At 43.1% G+C, this 17,178-nt stretch overlaps 2 protein-coding genes across 2 annotated transcripts; both read left to right on the forward strand.

The window, feature by feature from the left end:
• The first annotated feature begins 801 nt into the window (after positions 1-801).
• pex13 (peroxisomal biogenesis factor 13) lies at positions 802-5,041 on the forward strand. The gene is made up of 4 exons (XM_080849407.1): positions 802-948; positions 1,626-2,350; positions 3,431-3,553; positions 3,855-5,041. Exons 1-4 carry the CDS (start codon positions 878-880, stop codon positions 4,160-4,162), a joined length of 1,227 nt encoding a protein of 408 aa, XP_080705533.1. The 5' UTR covers positions 802-877; the 3' UTR covers positions 4,163-5,041.
• An 896-nt stretch (positions 5,042-5,937) lies between these two features.
• On the forward strand, positions 5,938-13,258 carry sanbr (SANT and BTB domain regulator of CSR). Its single transcript, XM_080849275.1, has 22 exons — positions 5,938-6,030; positions 6,379-6,486; positions 6,759-6,909; positions 7,260-7,449; positions 7,604-7,697; positions 7,836-8,074; positions 8,499-8,557; positions 8,768-8,928; positions 9,060-9,146; positions 9,444-9,554; positions 9,717-9,840; positions 10,203-10,355; positions 10,525-10,673; positions 10,900-10,999; positions 11,088-11,126; positions 11,229-11,328; positions 11,480-11,568; positions 11,660-11,688; positions 12,050-12,123; positions 12,414-12,502; positions 12,708-12,799; positions 12,921-13,258. The coding sequence occupies exons 3-22, from the start codon at positions 6,760-6,762 to the stop codon at positions 12,955-12,957; spliced, it is 2,166 nt and encodes a 721-aa protein (XP_080705401.1). The 5' UTR covers positions 5,938-6,030; positions 6,379-6,486; position 6,759; the 3' UTR covers positions 12,958-13,258.
• The last annotated feature ends 3,920 nt before the right edge of the window (positions 13,259-17,178 follow it).

Below are 17,178 nucleotides of genomic sequence, written 5' to 3' on the forward strand. Positions count from 1 at the left end.
GGTCGGATAGCGAGAACAACAGGTTAATTGGTCCTTCACATGAACATACGATGATGAAGATGATAGCTAAAAAAAGTTTCTTATAAAAACTAAGGCTACCTTAGAAAGTGACTAATTGTTGCGTACTGTAGCTTTTACATTCAATAATAATTATTGGTAGAAATAAATACTCTTATATCTCATACACATGCATTATAAAGACAAGCCTCTTCAGATATGTGGTAAGCATGTGTTCTGTTTATTTCTGATGAAGCACAAACTAATACAAATCATCACTCATCACACTATACCGGTATAATCTATTTGCCTACTCGACTGGTCCATATGGATATGGGATGGTTCATGATGTTAGAAGCCTATCCCCTAGTTCGTCTCAAACTGATATTATAATACATTCAATGAATTGTAACGCCTGTTAAAAATAAAGCATTATTTACATGCTTTGAGCGGAGCTGAATTGACCACTCGTCTTGATTAAAATTGTAAAGTGATAAAGACTATCAGACATGTTTCTACGTTTACCCGGGCTAGTGTGGACGCACTCTTAGACTGCATTCTTAACATGGTATGCTACTTGCAGATCCACTCACAGCAAGGCATTCGGTTAAGTTCGAACGGACTAGGCAAATAATAACACTTGATGTTGTGATTCAATGACAGTAAAATAATAAGTAACCAAATATAAAAGCAACATTTTCGCAGCCTAAACTAATCAACACTTTAAAATGCACCGTTGATCGAGCTGTAGTTGATTGGTTTGGTCTGGGCACTAGTCTTCTTCGATCGTAGAGGTTCTGGTTCGAGTAGCTGGCTAGCCAAGCTTCGGAGGGTCGGAGATCTTGAAAAATATAGCTTCTTTTTTCAACCATTTTGAAGGATGTCACAGCCTCCCCCAAAACCTTGGGAGAGACGGATTCCTGGGGCAATAAATGCGCCTCTGGGCTATCGGTTAGTATCAACTTACCCCCTAGAAAATACCCAACGTGACTAGCTAACTCAATAGTAAGTTAGCTTGGTAGCTGGCTAACAGACTGGTTAGCCTTCCTTTTCCCTCGCAGTGTATAGCGGGGCCTGAGAGAGGGGCCTGTTTTGTTTATGTGCATTGGCAGGAAGGTTAGATGCCCCACTAGGCAGATGTAGTTTACTAGCTAGCTGTATTGAAGTTGTGCAAATGTAATACGTGTTCATTAGGTTATTGAAAGACACTAGTCTGTATTTGAATTGAAACAACTGAACCCTTTTGCCAGTTTTGAAGAAGGTATCATACCTTCACGTCAGGTAGTTAGCCACATTTCCTTGTCAGGCAATTAATTATGGACACTAAAGACATTACGTAATATTAATTAACTTGTTATCGTTTTCCGTGTTGAAGATGCAAGTGTTTTACTTTATTGTGTTGTTACAATCACGTATGAGCATTAAATGCCAAGAGTTCGTCGAAGTTTATTATCTGCTCAGATAATCATTACAGACTCGGCAAAAGCGAATTCTGACTTCGACAAGACTAGTGACTTTAAAACTGTCCGCAATAACCCTGTCCCTGGTGCATAACTTAATCCAGATATGTACATAATCACATGTTGTATGGTGTGGCCTCAAGCTGCTATAATGTTACTCTTCTCCAGTTCCACAGACTTTGGATTATCTGCGCCGGTCGGTCCGTCCACCTCAGCCCCCCCTGGGCTGACACGGGTAGCACCTCCTTTGCCCCCGAGACCCGTCCAGCAGTCCTACCGCCCGGGCTTCGGCTCCTTCCCATCCTCTTACGGCCACTATGGGGGGAGCTCCATGTATGGTGGGAACTCCATGTATGGTGGTTACAATCCGTATGGGGGGTATGGAGTTGGTGGAGGCGCTATGGGTTACAGTCGGTTTGGTATGGAGGAGACCCAGCCTAGTCGCTTCGTCCAACAGGCGGAGGAGAGTAGCCGCGGGGCCTTCCAGTCCATCGAGAGCATAGTCCACGCCTTCTCATCTGTGAGTATGATGATGGATGCCACCTATTCAGCTGTCTACAACAGTTTCCGTGCAGTACTGGACGTAGCCAACCACTTCTCCCGGCTGCGCGCACACTTTGCCAAAGTATTGTCAGCGTTTGCGCTGGTGCGCACGTTGCGCTACTTCTACCGCCGACTACAGAGGCTTCTTGGACTGCGCCGCGACGCGGAGGTGGAGGATCTGTGGGCCGACAGTGAGGCCACAGCAACGATTGCCCTATCATCCGGCGGAGCAAGTAACGAACCTCGGGCCGTAAAGTCTTGGCCTATTTTCCTGTTCTTCGCTGTGGTTCTTGGAGGACCTTACCTGATCTGGAAGCTCCTGCGGTCTGCCGAAGGGCCGGAAGAAACAGGTGCGAACAGTGTGAGGTGATGTTTGTATGAGAATAATTGTTCCACATACATTTTTGACAGTATGAGGCATTGTCGTTGTGTAAGTAAGCTGGCACTGGAGGTCTGCACGTTTTTGTGGTTGTATGTTGCATCTGCACCTCATGACCACATGTGTTTTGTTTTTGTATGCTGTATCTGCACTTCAAGGCTACAAGTTTTTGTTTCCGCATTTTCTTTAAAATGTTTTACTATGGAAGACTGAAGTATAAAAACATTTAATAAGTGTCAAAGGCTTTTATTGACAATTACATGAAGTTAATGAAAAGAGTCAATATTTGCAGTGTTGACCCTTCTTTTTCAAGACCTGCAATCCGCCCTGGCAAGCTGTCAATGAACTTCTGGGCCACATCCTGACTGAGATTTTGCCTAAGAACACAGCCATGAATAAAGAATGGTACCAACACATCCTCCGAGAGCAACTTCTCCCAACCATTCAGGAGAAGTTTGGTGATAAAAAATGCCTTTTCCAGCATGATGGAGCACTTTGCCATAAGGCAAAACTGATAACTAAGTGGCTCGGGGAACAAAACATTGATACTTTGGGTCCATTGGCCAGGAAACTCCCCAGACCTTAATCCCATTGAGAACTTGTGATCAATCCTCAAGAGGCGGGTGGACAAACAAAACAAAAAAAATCTGACAAACTCCAAGCATTGATAATGCAAGAATGGGCTGCCCTCAGTCAGGATATGGCCCAGAAGTTAACTGACAGCATGCCAGGGCGGATTGCAGAGGTCTTGAAAAAGAAGGGTCAACACTGCAAATATGGACTGCATTAACTTTATGGAATTGTCAATAAAAGCCTTTAACACTAATTCAATGTTTGTAATTATACTTTAGTCTTCCATAGTAACATCTAGGGTTAGACATTGAAGCAGCAAACTTTGTGAAAATGTATAATTGTGTCTTTAAAACCTTTGGCCACGACTGTAGTTATGTCAAAGTTATGCAAAAAGCTATGTAGTTTATTTTAATGAGACATCAGAGGATAGCTCTGAGTGTTCACCTGCATGATTTGTAATTCTGAAATCCCATTCCAGCCACCAACTGGGCGAGCGGAGAGGATGACCATGTAGTGGCCCGAGCGGAGTTTGACTTCACGGCTGCCTCGGAGGAAGAGATGTCCTGTCAGGCTGGAGACATGCTCAATCTTGCACCCAAAGGTAAGGAGGAGGGCGGAAGTCATGGCATCTCTCACTTCATGTTTTCTTTGCTGTTATACGTTTTAATTAATTATTGCCTGTTAATTCACCTTGAATCAACTGTGTAATTATGAAAATAATATAGACAGTTATTTTGGGAATAAAGATTTCCAATAAACTGTCTTGTCTGTTTGTGACTACAGTAAATATAAAAGTAAACCGATCTGTCAGCCTCATGGGAGATGTCCTTCAACTGAAAACAATGTTTTGTGATGTGTCACCCCCCCCCCCCCCCCCCCCCGCCTCCTTTCTGTATGTGCAGAGCAACAGCCTCGGATTCGAGGCTGGTTGCTGGCCAGTTTGGGCAGCCAGACCACAGGCCTGGTTCCGGCCAACTACGTGAAGGTCCTTGGCAAGCGGAAAGGTAGGAGGCAAGCAGAGGTGGAGAGGCTGGCGCAGCAGCAGCAGGCCCCCCAGCCAGGTCTGGCCTCGGCCTCAGCCTCTGGCACCCACCCTGCCTCAGCACTGCCTCCCAGTTGCCCGGAAGAGATGCTGGAGTCAGTATTCCGGGAAACGCCAGCCCCATGTCCCCCTCCCTTGAGCACAGTAGTAAAGATGGATCTGTTATAGGGATGCGTGCTTTAGAATGTATCGGGAGCTCTGTGTGCGGTTCCATTTCATTCCCTTGTCACCGTATCAGGTGACCTGTGCCCATCCCCGTCCCCGTGCCCCAGCAGTAGGACTGGAGAATGGAGCTGTGTGTGGCTACACTGCGACATAGATAGGCCCTTCACGGACACTGGTACACCACACGGCCCCAAAACCATGCTTTATCGCCCAGTGAGCGAACAGAAGACTCATTTTCTACAGAGAGAAGTGTGCAGATTTATCATCCATTCTTTTATCTGGTTCGCTTCATGTTCAGTTTTTTCGCTGGAGATTTATGTGTAAAAGAGAAAGTGTTTGTCCTTTTATATAAGGCTGTGATTAAAGATTACTCTGTCACTGTATTTTGAAAGTTAATCAGTGAAAACATACAATTGCATAAAAAAAACTGTATTGAATTGAGGATAATTGTTAGTTGGATGAAAGCCATAACATGAGTTGAACCATAATGTGTCTTCATAACACACATTAGATTTTATTGGTGAGGAAAGCAAGCAAGAAAGGAGATATTAATGCTTTCTTTAAGTTATGAATTGGTTGAAAACACCATTAAACATACACCCCTCATTAACAGGGAATATACTCCATTGTTAGAATTGCAACAGCCTCATGGTGTGTATTCTATAGATATTTCAAAGCATACGAATGAACCACATAATGTATACCAGTTTAGACAGATGTCTTTTCTTGCTAATCCATTTGAATATGATTTTAATTTTGAATCCTTCCTGAAAATGCACTTTTTCTGCCGTTATTTAATTATTGCCTGTTAATTCTCCTTGAATCGACTGTGTAATTATGTAAATATTTGCAGTTATTTTGGGAATAAATATTTCCAATTAACTCTTGTCTGTTTGTGACTACAGTACATCGTTTTATACAACAATAACAAATTGTCAACAGCAAATAACCAGGCATCTGACCTGCATCCCAAAACCGGGTTGCCAACATAATCCATATAGGCCTTCACAAAACTGGTGACTGATTACTGATGGCATACTTGTTGACTTGAATTAAATATTTTAGTGAAAACCAAAAAGACCAGCTTGACCTGTTCACTGCAATGAACTTATGTTGGCGTTACGCTGAAGTCCATGCAATACTACCATCTAGCGGCAATATAAGGGAACACTGAGGTTTTCCTTTCACCAGCAGATGGTGGTATTGCAAAATAATGATGGGTGAAAGCACGCTGCATTGGTTGTCTTTTTCATTTTACAGTTTAAACTAAGAAAACTTTACATTTCCGTTTGAAGCACTAGCAACAACAAGCCATTGTTTGGTCTCGGTTCTTTATGAGTGTTGCACATACACAGAAACACTTTAGTTACTTAGAGAGTTACTCTTTAATTAGAGTACATTACTTTAACTGACATGTATCATTCTGTTTTAAACATGTGATAGTTTTTTTCTTGGGGGAACGACCACCGGGTAGGTAGTATGTCTGCCCTGCGCTGACTGCCTTTTGTTATCGTGGATGAGAAAGCATTTAAAGAGGGTGTGAATGGTAAAAAAAAAAAAAAAGTCATTGCCGTCACCCAGCAACGGGGACGCATATTTGCACCTGCTGCACTGCGGCACCGGAAGAGCACGAGCAAACGTAGGAGAGATTGGATAACTAGGTCCTACCATTAGAAATGATAGGCCCGAGTAAGCTTTTACATAAGTCCAACTAAGCTGTTCCCTCCCTAGGCATTGCGATGATTGCGTCTCTTAGCCGTCTGTCAATTTGCCGCTGTGTCGGTTTTATGGGATGATGGGAGGAGGATGCCCGCTGCTGCAGTAGATAGTTAGATTTTGTGTTCAACACTGAATTATTCGGCATGTCTCTGGTAACTACCTTACTGCGATGCTACTTGTAGTTAGCTACCTAGCTAATGATTGCTCAAATTGTTGTCTACTCATCAGCTGAAACGACGAAAGCCTCCGCTGACTCAAATACTAAAACAACAGTGAAGTAATGATTGTGAGTAACCTTTCAACAGTCTATGACAGTGATGATGGCCAACATTTGGGGTTGTCAAAGTGGCTAACTGGCCTCAATAAATAAGCTAGCTATTATATCCTAGCTGGGTAGCAAGCTAACAAGCTTTTGCACTAAGTTGTTGACACTCTCCAGTGTAGCGATGTAGTATTTGTTATACATTGATATGCTTACAAATTGTAACATACTACTTTAGAGAGAACCTGCCCTCCACACCAGTGCACCGAAGAAGGAAGGTTATCTGATGACAGCAGCCGACAGAAGAGGGGAGTCGTTGCATTAAGAGAATCACAAGAGTATGCAAGTAAGTCTTGATATCCCACTCAGCCATAAGCCCATAAACTGTTATTTGTCTTGTCTTAATATGATATAATATTAAGATATGATGGCAGCAGTTTGAGCTTGATCTCAAGTCCAAACACATAGTCGGTCTGAGTGTGTGCTCAAACAGTCCGATTTGTTTTAAACAGTGTCAGAGTCGCTGTGTCATAAAACGGGTATTGTCATGCAGAGCTATTGTCTTCTACTGATTGAGTCACACACAGTTACAATCATTTTTAAATGTATCCCTCTCAGAATGAGTCGTCTGTGCTCAGTCAACAACAATTTCCCCAATGACAACAGCACATTGGCCCTGGACATGGTACTCAGCTCACTGTGGGCAATGCCACAGCCCATTAACTGGGAGAGTGTGGCTAAGCTGGTCCCTGGTTTCACACCAAAGGAGGTAAACGTCGTTTCCAGTGGTTTTGCCATTTTACTAGTTAAGAGTCAGTAGCCACTTCCAACCACTTATCTATAGTCCTTATTTATCTCATTAAATCAGTCATCTTTTTGAGCTGCATTCTTGCACTTTGAGCTGCATTCTTTTGCATGAAAGGTGCTATATAAATGAAGTTTCTTCTTCTTATTATTATTATCTTTTCTCTAAAACACTGCCCTTCTATGGAGGGAGGTGCCCTTAGATGATATAAAACTATGTGTTTTCAGTTAGTATCTAATTATGGAGTATCTTTATTATAAGATGTACCCCCGTTGGTCATGATCATTAAGACTTAATCCGTATTTCCTGTGCAGTGTGCGCGGAGGTTTGAGGAGCTGAAAAGCACTGGTAGTTTCCCTCTCGTGGATGAGCAGTGTAACCCTCTGACAGTAGGGGGGGGCTCACCGTCAGACACCCTCTCCTCCTACATCAAATCCTCTTTGTTGGAGCTCACGGGAGACACAGGAGACACACGAGCCATCCAGAGCACTATCTCAGTTTCAGGTGGGCATTGAAAAGGTGTGATGAAGCACCGGCATCCTGCAAACGGCATACGAGGGATAAGAGATGGAATCTTTCTGGTGTTTCCAAAATACAAGACCTTTGAGCAGCAGCAGCGTTCCTGGTCTTACGAGACGTTTGTGTGGTCTGTGCACAGGGCTAAGTGTGATGCCCCCTGGGAGGGGGTCAGCGGCTGAGAATGAGAGCGAGGTGACCTCAGAAGTGGGCGAGAAGGTTAACGGAGGGAAGAGGTAAGGTCGTCCGCAGCTGGGTTATGTCAAGAAAAAAAAACTTCAACTAACAGGGTTAACAGCTAACGGGGAGCTATCTTAACTCGATCAGTCCTGCCAGTGACTGTAACCAAGTTCCATTCTCATTCTCCCCTGCAGTCTCAACATGGTCATCCACGTGTGCGACGAGGCTAAGAACCTGAAGCAGGATTTTGGGTGCCCCCGGGACCTCCTGGTCAGTGAGATGCGCTACTTCGCTGAGTATCTGTCGGTGGACTCCCAGCGCTGGGAGGAGGTGGATATCTCGGTGCACTGTGACGTGCAGATCTTCGACTGGCTCATGAACTACGTCAAGAGGAACACAGACCCTGAGAGCCACCACGAGAAGCCCAAACTTGGTAAAACCACTCAAGCTTGTCTCTTTTTTCCCCCTCTTCACTTTGACTGTGTGTGTGTGTGTGTGTGTGTGTGTGTGTGTGTGTGTGTGTGTGTGTGTGTGTGTGTGTGTGTGTGTGTGTGTGTGTGTGTGTGTGTGTGTGTGTGTGTGTGTGTGTGTGTGTGTGTGTGTGTGTGTGTGTGTGTGTGTGTGTGTGTGTGTGTGTGTGTGTGTGTGTGTGTGTGTGTGTGTGTGTGGGGCTCCATATTAGCAATGCTCATGATAGATGGTTGTTGGTGCTTGGTTTATCCATTTCTGCCAGTGCTGTGTGGGGTGGGGGACATGACCTGTGCTGTGCTGGTGTGGGTGCTTGTGGTATGTGTCATGCGGGTTCTACTTCAGGCCATTTGTCACGTGGTGGGTTTTGTGGTGTTTGTCGGTTACAGAACCCAGCAATGTGATCTCAATCCTGATCTCCTCCGAATTCTTGAAGATGGATACATTAGTAAGTGTGGTGCCTGTGTGAAGCCTTGTGAAGCCATTGTGATTTTGTGTTCATAGCATGCTGCGTGCATGCTGACCATAAATTGGGGTAATTGTATGCTACAGCAGTGTGTTAATGACTAGTTCAGCTGTAAAAGATAGGTGTCTTTATGTTTGAAGAAATGGAAGGTGTTGGCATTTAAGACAGTGGTTTCTTTTCATGACTCAATAGGTTGAAGATTGCATTCAGTTCTGTCACGAAAACATGACCGCAATCGTAGCAACGCCATGCAATATGAACTGCATCAACAGCAACCTGGCTGCACGCATAGGCGACCTGTTCAGTCACAACGACGCAGATGAGATCAAGGACAAAAAGGACAAATTCAAAAGGTACATTTTAGGATTTATTATCTTTTTCTATTCTATGTTCTGTATAAAACAATGTCATAGTGTGATGAAGTTGTTATGGTTATATGTTTTTGTGAATTACCCTTCTTAAATGTGTGTGATCTCTGTTGAAGCAAATTATTTCAGAAAAAGATTGAGAGGCTCTTCGACCCCGACCACGAGAACCCCGACTCGCCAGGGAATGCTGCCTCTCTGTACAGGTTAGAAAGGCCTTTCTGATGGTTTGAATAATAATAATAATAATAATAATAAAATGTATTTATATAGCACCTTTCATGCGAAAGAATGCAGCTCAAAGTGCTTTACAGCAAATACATTACGTGCACAAAGAAATGACATGCACAGTGATCCACATAAAAATAGACATCAAATAAACATAAAAACAAGGATATAGTGCAAAAACAATAATAATAAAAAAAATGATAATAATAATTATTATGAATGCAACATTATCGCTTGCAGTTCGACGTTTCACTGTCACGTCTGCCTCTTCCCAGGTGTGGTCTCTGCCTCAAACTACTAACCAAGAACACTGAGAGACAGATCCCCTGTGTACCAGGGAGAATCAACATTGACCCTCATGGCAACATCATATACTCTCACACCAGGTGAACAAGACCCTCGTGGGCCTTTTAACTCTCAATAGTAATAGTTAATTCCCTGTAGTTCCGTTGCTGAACCAAGGTCGCGGCATAGTCCCCTCTGGTTGCACAAATGGTTCTCTTTTTGAAGCGAAAGTTGGTTTAAAGTTCTTGTTGTGTGATCCGCAGACACAAGGGCTGGGAGGTCCATGACTTCCTGAATGGTTTGTATGAGGAGCTGAAGTCGTGGGTGCTGGTCTACTGGAGGATCTGGGGAACCATCAACGCCCTCTCCTGCTCCTGCTGTAAACAGGTGAGCACATTGCCAAAGTACGCAAGGCCGCTGGGTTTCGTTGTTTTACTTGGTGCTATGTAAAGACGTTATTGGATATTATAGATGGATGAATTGCTCTGTTTGAGCTGATGATGTTTAACCATAGTACTTTTAAGTAGGAGAAGCTTCATGCGACTTTTATAACTCAGCGTGACAAAATAGAGTTTAATTTTTAGTTCACCAAAGATAAATGCTTGCAGTCATCTTTGTGGGTGGTGTTCTACTGCATCAAGACTGCTCCTTATCGTAACTTAACACACCAAAAAAGGTGAGTATTGGCTTATTTTAGAGGTTTGTATTGTGTTGGCTGAGCACTTGTGTCCTATATCTCTTCTCCATAGAAATTTTTATGCACTGAGCTGTCCCACTGCAAATATCACCCCGAGGCGGTGGTGTACGCGGGCATGGGGGCAGAGCAGGCCTGGCACGGCACGGGCATCTACCCCTGCTGCAACCAGAGAGTGCTGCGCTTTGACCCCACATGCATGCCCAAGGTATGTCAGCTGGTCCCATGCCAACTCTCATGCCAGTCCGGCTATTTCTGGACGCTGCCATGAAGAGGGGACACGTCATGTCCAAACTCTGACCTTGTTTGACGCTAATTCTGCTACTGGGCCTTCCGATAGCCCTCAAACATAAGCATGGGTCGTGTGTTGTATTCAGGGTTGTAAGATGCGGGATCATGTGGTTAGTGCCGCAGACAGTGGTGACTGCAGTGGCCATCCGGTAAACACGGCAGAGATACGGCTGCTCAATGACCTTCTGCTCCACAGGGATGCTGTATGCGTGACCCTCACCCCACAACCTGAGAGGTAAGAGACACATTTAACAGACCCCAATTCCCAAACACCCACAGATATTATTATGCACACATGCCTCCCTTGAAACTGCAACAGAATCATCAAGATCATTACCGTACTGAATGGTTAACTTGTCTGTCTTATAACAGCATTCATTCAACGTTTGTGTTTGTGTTTGTGTTTGTGTGTGTGTGTGTGTGTGTGTGTGTGTGTGTGTGTGTGTGTGTGTGTGTGTTAGTCCTGTGGAGTCCCCTCCTACAGGAGAGAAGCCAACAGACTGCGATATCCTTTTGGAACCTGGTGTCCTCTCCTGCCTCAGACCAGGAGAGACCACTGCTGTGAGTTATCATCTGACCCTCACTTAACATGCTTCATTAACTATTGATTGTCTTGCAATAAATTCAATATTTGTACCCTTTATTGCAGTTTTCACTGCTGAAGAACTGGAGTCTGCAGCTGGTTTGTGTAAAGCTTTTTTCATTCCATTCAAGAAATGTTATTAATGCAGTGTGCATTATCCAGTGAGTTGTGTCCGTTCTCTGTTGAAATGAATTGGACTTCCTGCAGCGTTCACAGTCTCTGCTCTCTGAGGATGAGGATTACACCACCGGCTCAGAGGTCACTGAAGATGAGGTCGGGGATGAAGAGGAGGTTTCAAAGAAGCAAGGTCATATGCCTTTACAAGGAGCAGCCAGTAGATGGCAGCAGTGGTTTTGTTGATGCTTTTATATTAAACCATGTGTACATTGCTGTGCTACAAATACTATTACAATACTGTAATAAATATGTTCTGAAAATTGTTTTGTTCTTCTGGTTAGCTGCGAAGAAAGCAAGGAGGGCAAACAGACCACTGAAGAGGCAGGTGTCCTCACCCAGCTTTCAGCGCAAAGAGAAGGGTGCAGAGAAGGTGGCTCTCCTGTCTCTTATCTCTCCAGTGTATGTGCCATTGAGCAATGAAATATAGCCCTGACTCTTCTCTTTGTTTTGGTCAACAACAGGCTGCCTCACGAGATTCCACTCCATTTACGTGAGTACACTTATAACTCATGTACTGTGATCATTCTGTCAATCCTCTCTCTCAATCAATCACACACAGACATATACACACACACACACACACACACACACACACACAGAGAGAGGGAGGGGGAGGGGGGGGGGGGGCATGGGTGTGCATACATAATAAACACACACTGAATCCAATCAGCTTCTTGTTTCTCTAGTGTCTTACTCTGCAAATCAATATTATGCTAGCGATGTGTGTAATCATTCCATTCTGATCATGTAAATATTGTCAAGATTAACCAAGATGCAGTGATAAAAAAGCCAAACTGGATCATTGAAGGGAGCTAGCTTGTGTTCAAAAGTGAAATGTTCCCTTGTTTCAGTGTCAGCATTCAAAAGAGCAAATGGGACAGCGCCCGATCCATGCGGTTCAACCAGGACGCTCAGAGAGAAGACGGTATGTGCGTGTTGTCCACACTTGTCTGAAGTGCTGTGCACTAAAATAATTGAAATGCTTTATTTCTGTCTAAATACAATATCCTGGTACAGTGTAGGAACAAAGTTATTCATAGACTTTATTTATTTTTTAAAGTTTAAAAAAAGAAGCAGGTTGACAGCTGTGGCTGCGACGCGAATGACCAAAATAGATCCTTTATTCAAGTCCTCAGGCATCTTCTGTTCTCAGTATCTGTTTTTTTTTTTTGCATTGATTTGCTCAAGCCTTTCTTTCTCCAACCCGCGTCTTAGATCAGCGGAGAATGGTGGAAATTATTGGACATCTCACAAAGCTGAGGTTTGGTGACCTAGAACAGAGCAAATCCAAGGACGTGAAAGAGGTAAACATTCAACTCAGAAAAGTGTCACATCTCTTAGTTAAATTATATGCACCAACATTAATTTATATTTGTATTAATTATATTTAGTTATGTAAAAAATAATATTACTTCAGCGGGGTTGTACTTGATAACCTCGGTTCTGGCGGTGGTCAATCACTGCAAAAGCATCTTTTTGGATCTCATCTTTCATTGGGTATTGTTTCAGTATGCAGGAGGGATATACTCCAGGCTTGAAGCTCAGTTTAGGAGTGCCTCCCAGGGAAGTGGACGACATAGTAGCTCAGAGAAGGCTCACAGGTATTGTGAACATTGTACAGTGCTGAAATCATCATGCGGGTCATATACTGTTCCTTTTCAGCACTCTGCTACATACAGTTCCACTGAAAATTGCCCTGTTTTCCCTGTCTTGTTTCTAAAGAGCAAAGTTACGCTTCGGGCAATCAAGACCAACATAAGAGCTGCAGTATGTGGACTGAAGAAGAAAACAAGACCCTCAGCAAAGTACAGTCCAGATGGGCACTCCAGAACCCCCACCCCACATCTCTCCTCCTGCTCCCCTTCAGCTCCAGAGCCGCTCCAAGGCCCACTGTGGAGTTGTCTGGTTCCGGTACACTTCTGGACCCAGGTCCCCAGCCTGCATGGTCTGCAGTAGCTTAGGTAGTCCTTCTCATCACCTGACGTATCTGTGGCTCTATAGGTCCAGCTCACCTGCCTATGACTGATCACCTTTAGTGCGTTCCCTTTCACCTAATCCATCCCCGTGCGATGATTTAGTATTTTGCTGAGGGGGCAGCGCTGTGGCGACATGAATGAAGGAAGGGTGAATCTTGATGGTCAAATGCCTGATTCCATCACTACCTCCTTGTGGCATGTAGACTTAGACCAATTGTGCAACACTGAGGCCAAATAGAATAAAAAAATAAAGTATTATCAAAACTAAAATCAAGTGAGTGTTTTGTCTTTTGCCCATCTTCTGAAAAAATATGTTGTTGTTGTTATAATTTTTCTGGGTTAAATTCAGGCTTAAATAGTTTCCTCTTTGTTGTCTTGTCCTCTGTGATGGTACTTAATGTAAACCGTGTGAACAAGTTGTGAACCATCAAAATCTGTTTAACTGATAACCTACAGGCTGTCAGTATCACAACACTGGCCATATTCCAAAGAAGCCCTTATCAGGTCCTGCACAGTGACTGATAATACCACACATTGTTCACCAGTAATGAGATTTCCAGTGCCTGTTTCCAAAGCCATTTGGACAAGTTTTCTGCTCACTAAAACGTGTTTATGTCCGAGTTTTTTTGTCTTTCTAATTCCATCTAATTCTATTTAGCATACATTAACAATGAGCTCAAATGACAATATATATATATATATATATATATATATATTGTTTTTTATTGACAAAACTGTAAGGAAAGCTGAGAGACCAATAAAAAGAGGTGTTACCTATAAGCAAAACTCTGTTGCAACAGCATCACCACCTGCCACCCACAATGATTGTCTGGTGCTTGGAGAAGAGCCTTGATTTGAGAGGCCCTCCTTAGTCAGCTCTGCAGACAGTGAGTCATCATCTTTGCGATGCAGGCTCCCCATCAGTCGGTCATGTGGGTGGTCTAGCATACAAGCCTATCCGTTAAAAGCTTGTTGCAGGACACTGAGCAGGAAGCCAGCAGAGATGTAGAGGAGAGTGACAGGGTAAAAGAGCTGGAGGGGGTGGATATAGGGTAGGTTGACTCAGCAGATGGCATTGAAACAAACGTATAAACACTGGCCACAGGAAGCAGGGCTAGTACCTTGACTTGAAGGCATAGCAGTTGGTGCTGGGGGCAAAAGTCTGGGGGGGGGGGGGGCTGAAGGGCAAACACTCCCAGTGTTTATTTGACCCGGGTTGGGTTACCAGTCTGGGACCTTGTTGCACAATACACAAATGGCCATGTGACATCGCCGAGTCCTGGGAACCAAGCTGGTCGGCCACAGCATCCCCCTAATTCAATCTGCCCAAGCCACGACTCCTGAATACTGAAAATGAGCCAGTGTGCTATTGCTCTTCAAAGCAACGTTTATGTCAATCATGTCCCTGTACTATTAATGTTTATATTTCCTCTGCTGGGAATTGTAGGGTTGTCGTTCTGTGGCTTGAACTGTCCCTGCCACAGAGCAAATTGATATCATGTAAGAGTACAATGAATGGCTCTTGTATTTGGTATTGGGGAACAAAGACTGGACAGAGTGAAGTGAAATGTGGACAGTGTCTCCATTCTTAGTGCAATGGACATTTGGACACATCCGGCCTTTTATGCTGGCCCTTTGTCTATTGTTACAACCAAAGAAAGACAAACTTGCACAAACATCATGCTTATTGTGCAGAAAACTGTGCCATCATATAAAAAACTGAAATTATACAAAAATCAATTCTCCAACCTCACTTGTTGGTTGTTAATCATTATATCTCCTTGAGAGTGTACATGATTTTCTTAGAAAAAGATCGATTACATTCTAAACATACCTCTAACGTTATGTCATTAACATTCAGTTGCTAACACTGGTTGTTTAAATTGATACCCACTCCATGTGGAGCCGTGAGGCTTTTCGCGCTGGAATCACAAACATTAAGGCTTTCAAATCAGCCACTAGAGAGAGCTCTTTGTTTTGTTTTTTCAACAATGTTAGGGGGTGCTCTAACAACACAGACTTCCGGGCTGGGCTTTACATTCCCCCTCCCCTATTCTGTATGTTCAGTTAGGCTAGCTCAAAGGCGCAATTTACAGTGTAATGTGCACATAAAGTCTGTATGCACACAGTGGCTTCAATACAATGGAGGGAAGTGAAGGCTGGAGCTCTGCATAGTCCAGTTTAGTCCCAACAGCCACTAAAGCTTTGATAATCATTTAACCTGAATCTTAACACAAAGACTGAGCAGTTTTGATCTTTACACAACTACAGCTCTTATAGGCATAGAAAAGTCACAACACGGCACAGTTTAGTACAGCTATAGCAAGAGATGATGTGCACATTGATACTATGCATACACTGCTATATCGTCCCATAAACAATGACTCAACTACTTTTTTCATGTTTGAAGCTGAACAAAAAAAAACAACAACACTGTGTATAAAGCCACTGAAGGATCAGCCCCTTCTGTATGTAAACAGTTTGCCAGGACCAGACAGAACAAGATTTAACCAGCTCAATCCTGAACACTTCAAAATCTCACACGTGTCTAACAGTGAAATTCCTTTGCTGTCTTTTGTCAACACATTAGGCTGTTGTGATTTTCAGTTTGAATACTGTCACTCTGTGGTGTGTTATCATAGACATTTTTCATAGAAATTATTATGGAGCGTAACCCAACACCAAATTTGCTCTTAAGACTTGAACAGATTTAGCTTGGCAGTATTAAGTACAATCTTTAAATGAATCCCTTGCAACAATGATTTACTAAGGCGATCAAGATGGCAGTAATATGGAGTGATAATAAACTGATAATTAATGATGACTGTGGATTTGAAAAACAGGATAAAATTTACTATGCACGTTTTCTGATTGTTGTACTGTAAAGCACAGGTAAATGATACATGAAAAGAAGTGCAGACAGTAAAGGCGATGAGTATGGACTTGGCAGACAATCAGCTACTAAGGTTAATGTTAGGTTTAATCCCCTGAAATTCACAAATAATTCCAAATTCCTCCTCCTGTAACTACATGCTTATTATGCCTAAAAAGCAACCTCAATATCAGTGATTAAAGTAGGCCTACTGCCCCAATCACAGCAATGACACCCTTAAAGAAAGATGTCACTAGATGTGTTTTGTACTCAAAACCCCTGCAATCAGATCATAAAAAATAGGGCTCATCTATAGATACACTGCTGTCTAAGAGAACCCACTTCAAGTGAATGATGTTTGGCGTTCCTGGAAAGCAGCCTAACCTGTATTATGAGGAGGGTTCATTCGGATGTTTGACACTGACAGCTTCAGTGTCAGCAGGGACGCAAAACAAGCTTGGGTGCCATTTACTAATGTATAGGCTGCGTAGAGGTTCATTTGGACTTTTTTTTGTGATAATTTGAACTAGTTAGGTGGCAATAGGCTGCAGGTTGTTGGCATGTGATACCATTGACAGATTATACATGCATCCCACAGGCTAGCCTAGGTTGTTGTTGTCTATGTTTTAAGGTTTATTTGGTGTTCATCTACCTGGAGATATACGTTTGTTAAACCTACCTGAAGATATACGTTTGTTCATCCGATTCCGAGTCAAACATGTGCTAACCTATATTAACCAACCATCAAATCTATAATAAAACATTCTCAGAATGTTTGTATAACGATGAATACCATTTATCTCGCTCATTCTTTAAAGAAAATTAAAATTAGGATGATATATTTCACAAAATAACCGTAATAATGTGTATTTCTGCTGGACACTTTCCAAGCTTTGTAAAGCAGTACACACTCCCTACAGAAAGTCCTGTATTTTTCCATCAACTGGCGTAGAATCACGTGACGTGCGAGAAAAAAAAACTAGGCTAATCATTTTTGCATCCGCTGTAACTGCGCCTTCAGCCTATTGAACATATGGACAAGAGTTCTAATCAGTGTGAACAAGACTTAAGTCTTCGTGGAAGTGTCATTTAGAATCATATCCCATCTCTGTTAGAACCTTACGATATCCAG

The sequence above is a fragment of the Sprattus sprattus genome, assembly GCF_963457725.1.
Source record: "Sprattus sprattus genome assembly, chromosome: 12".
Lineage (NCBI taxonomy): Eukaryota > Metazoa > Chordata > Actinopteri > Clupeiformes > Clupeidae > Sprattus > Sprattus sprattus.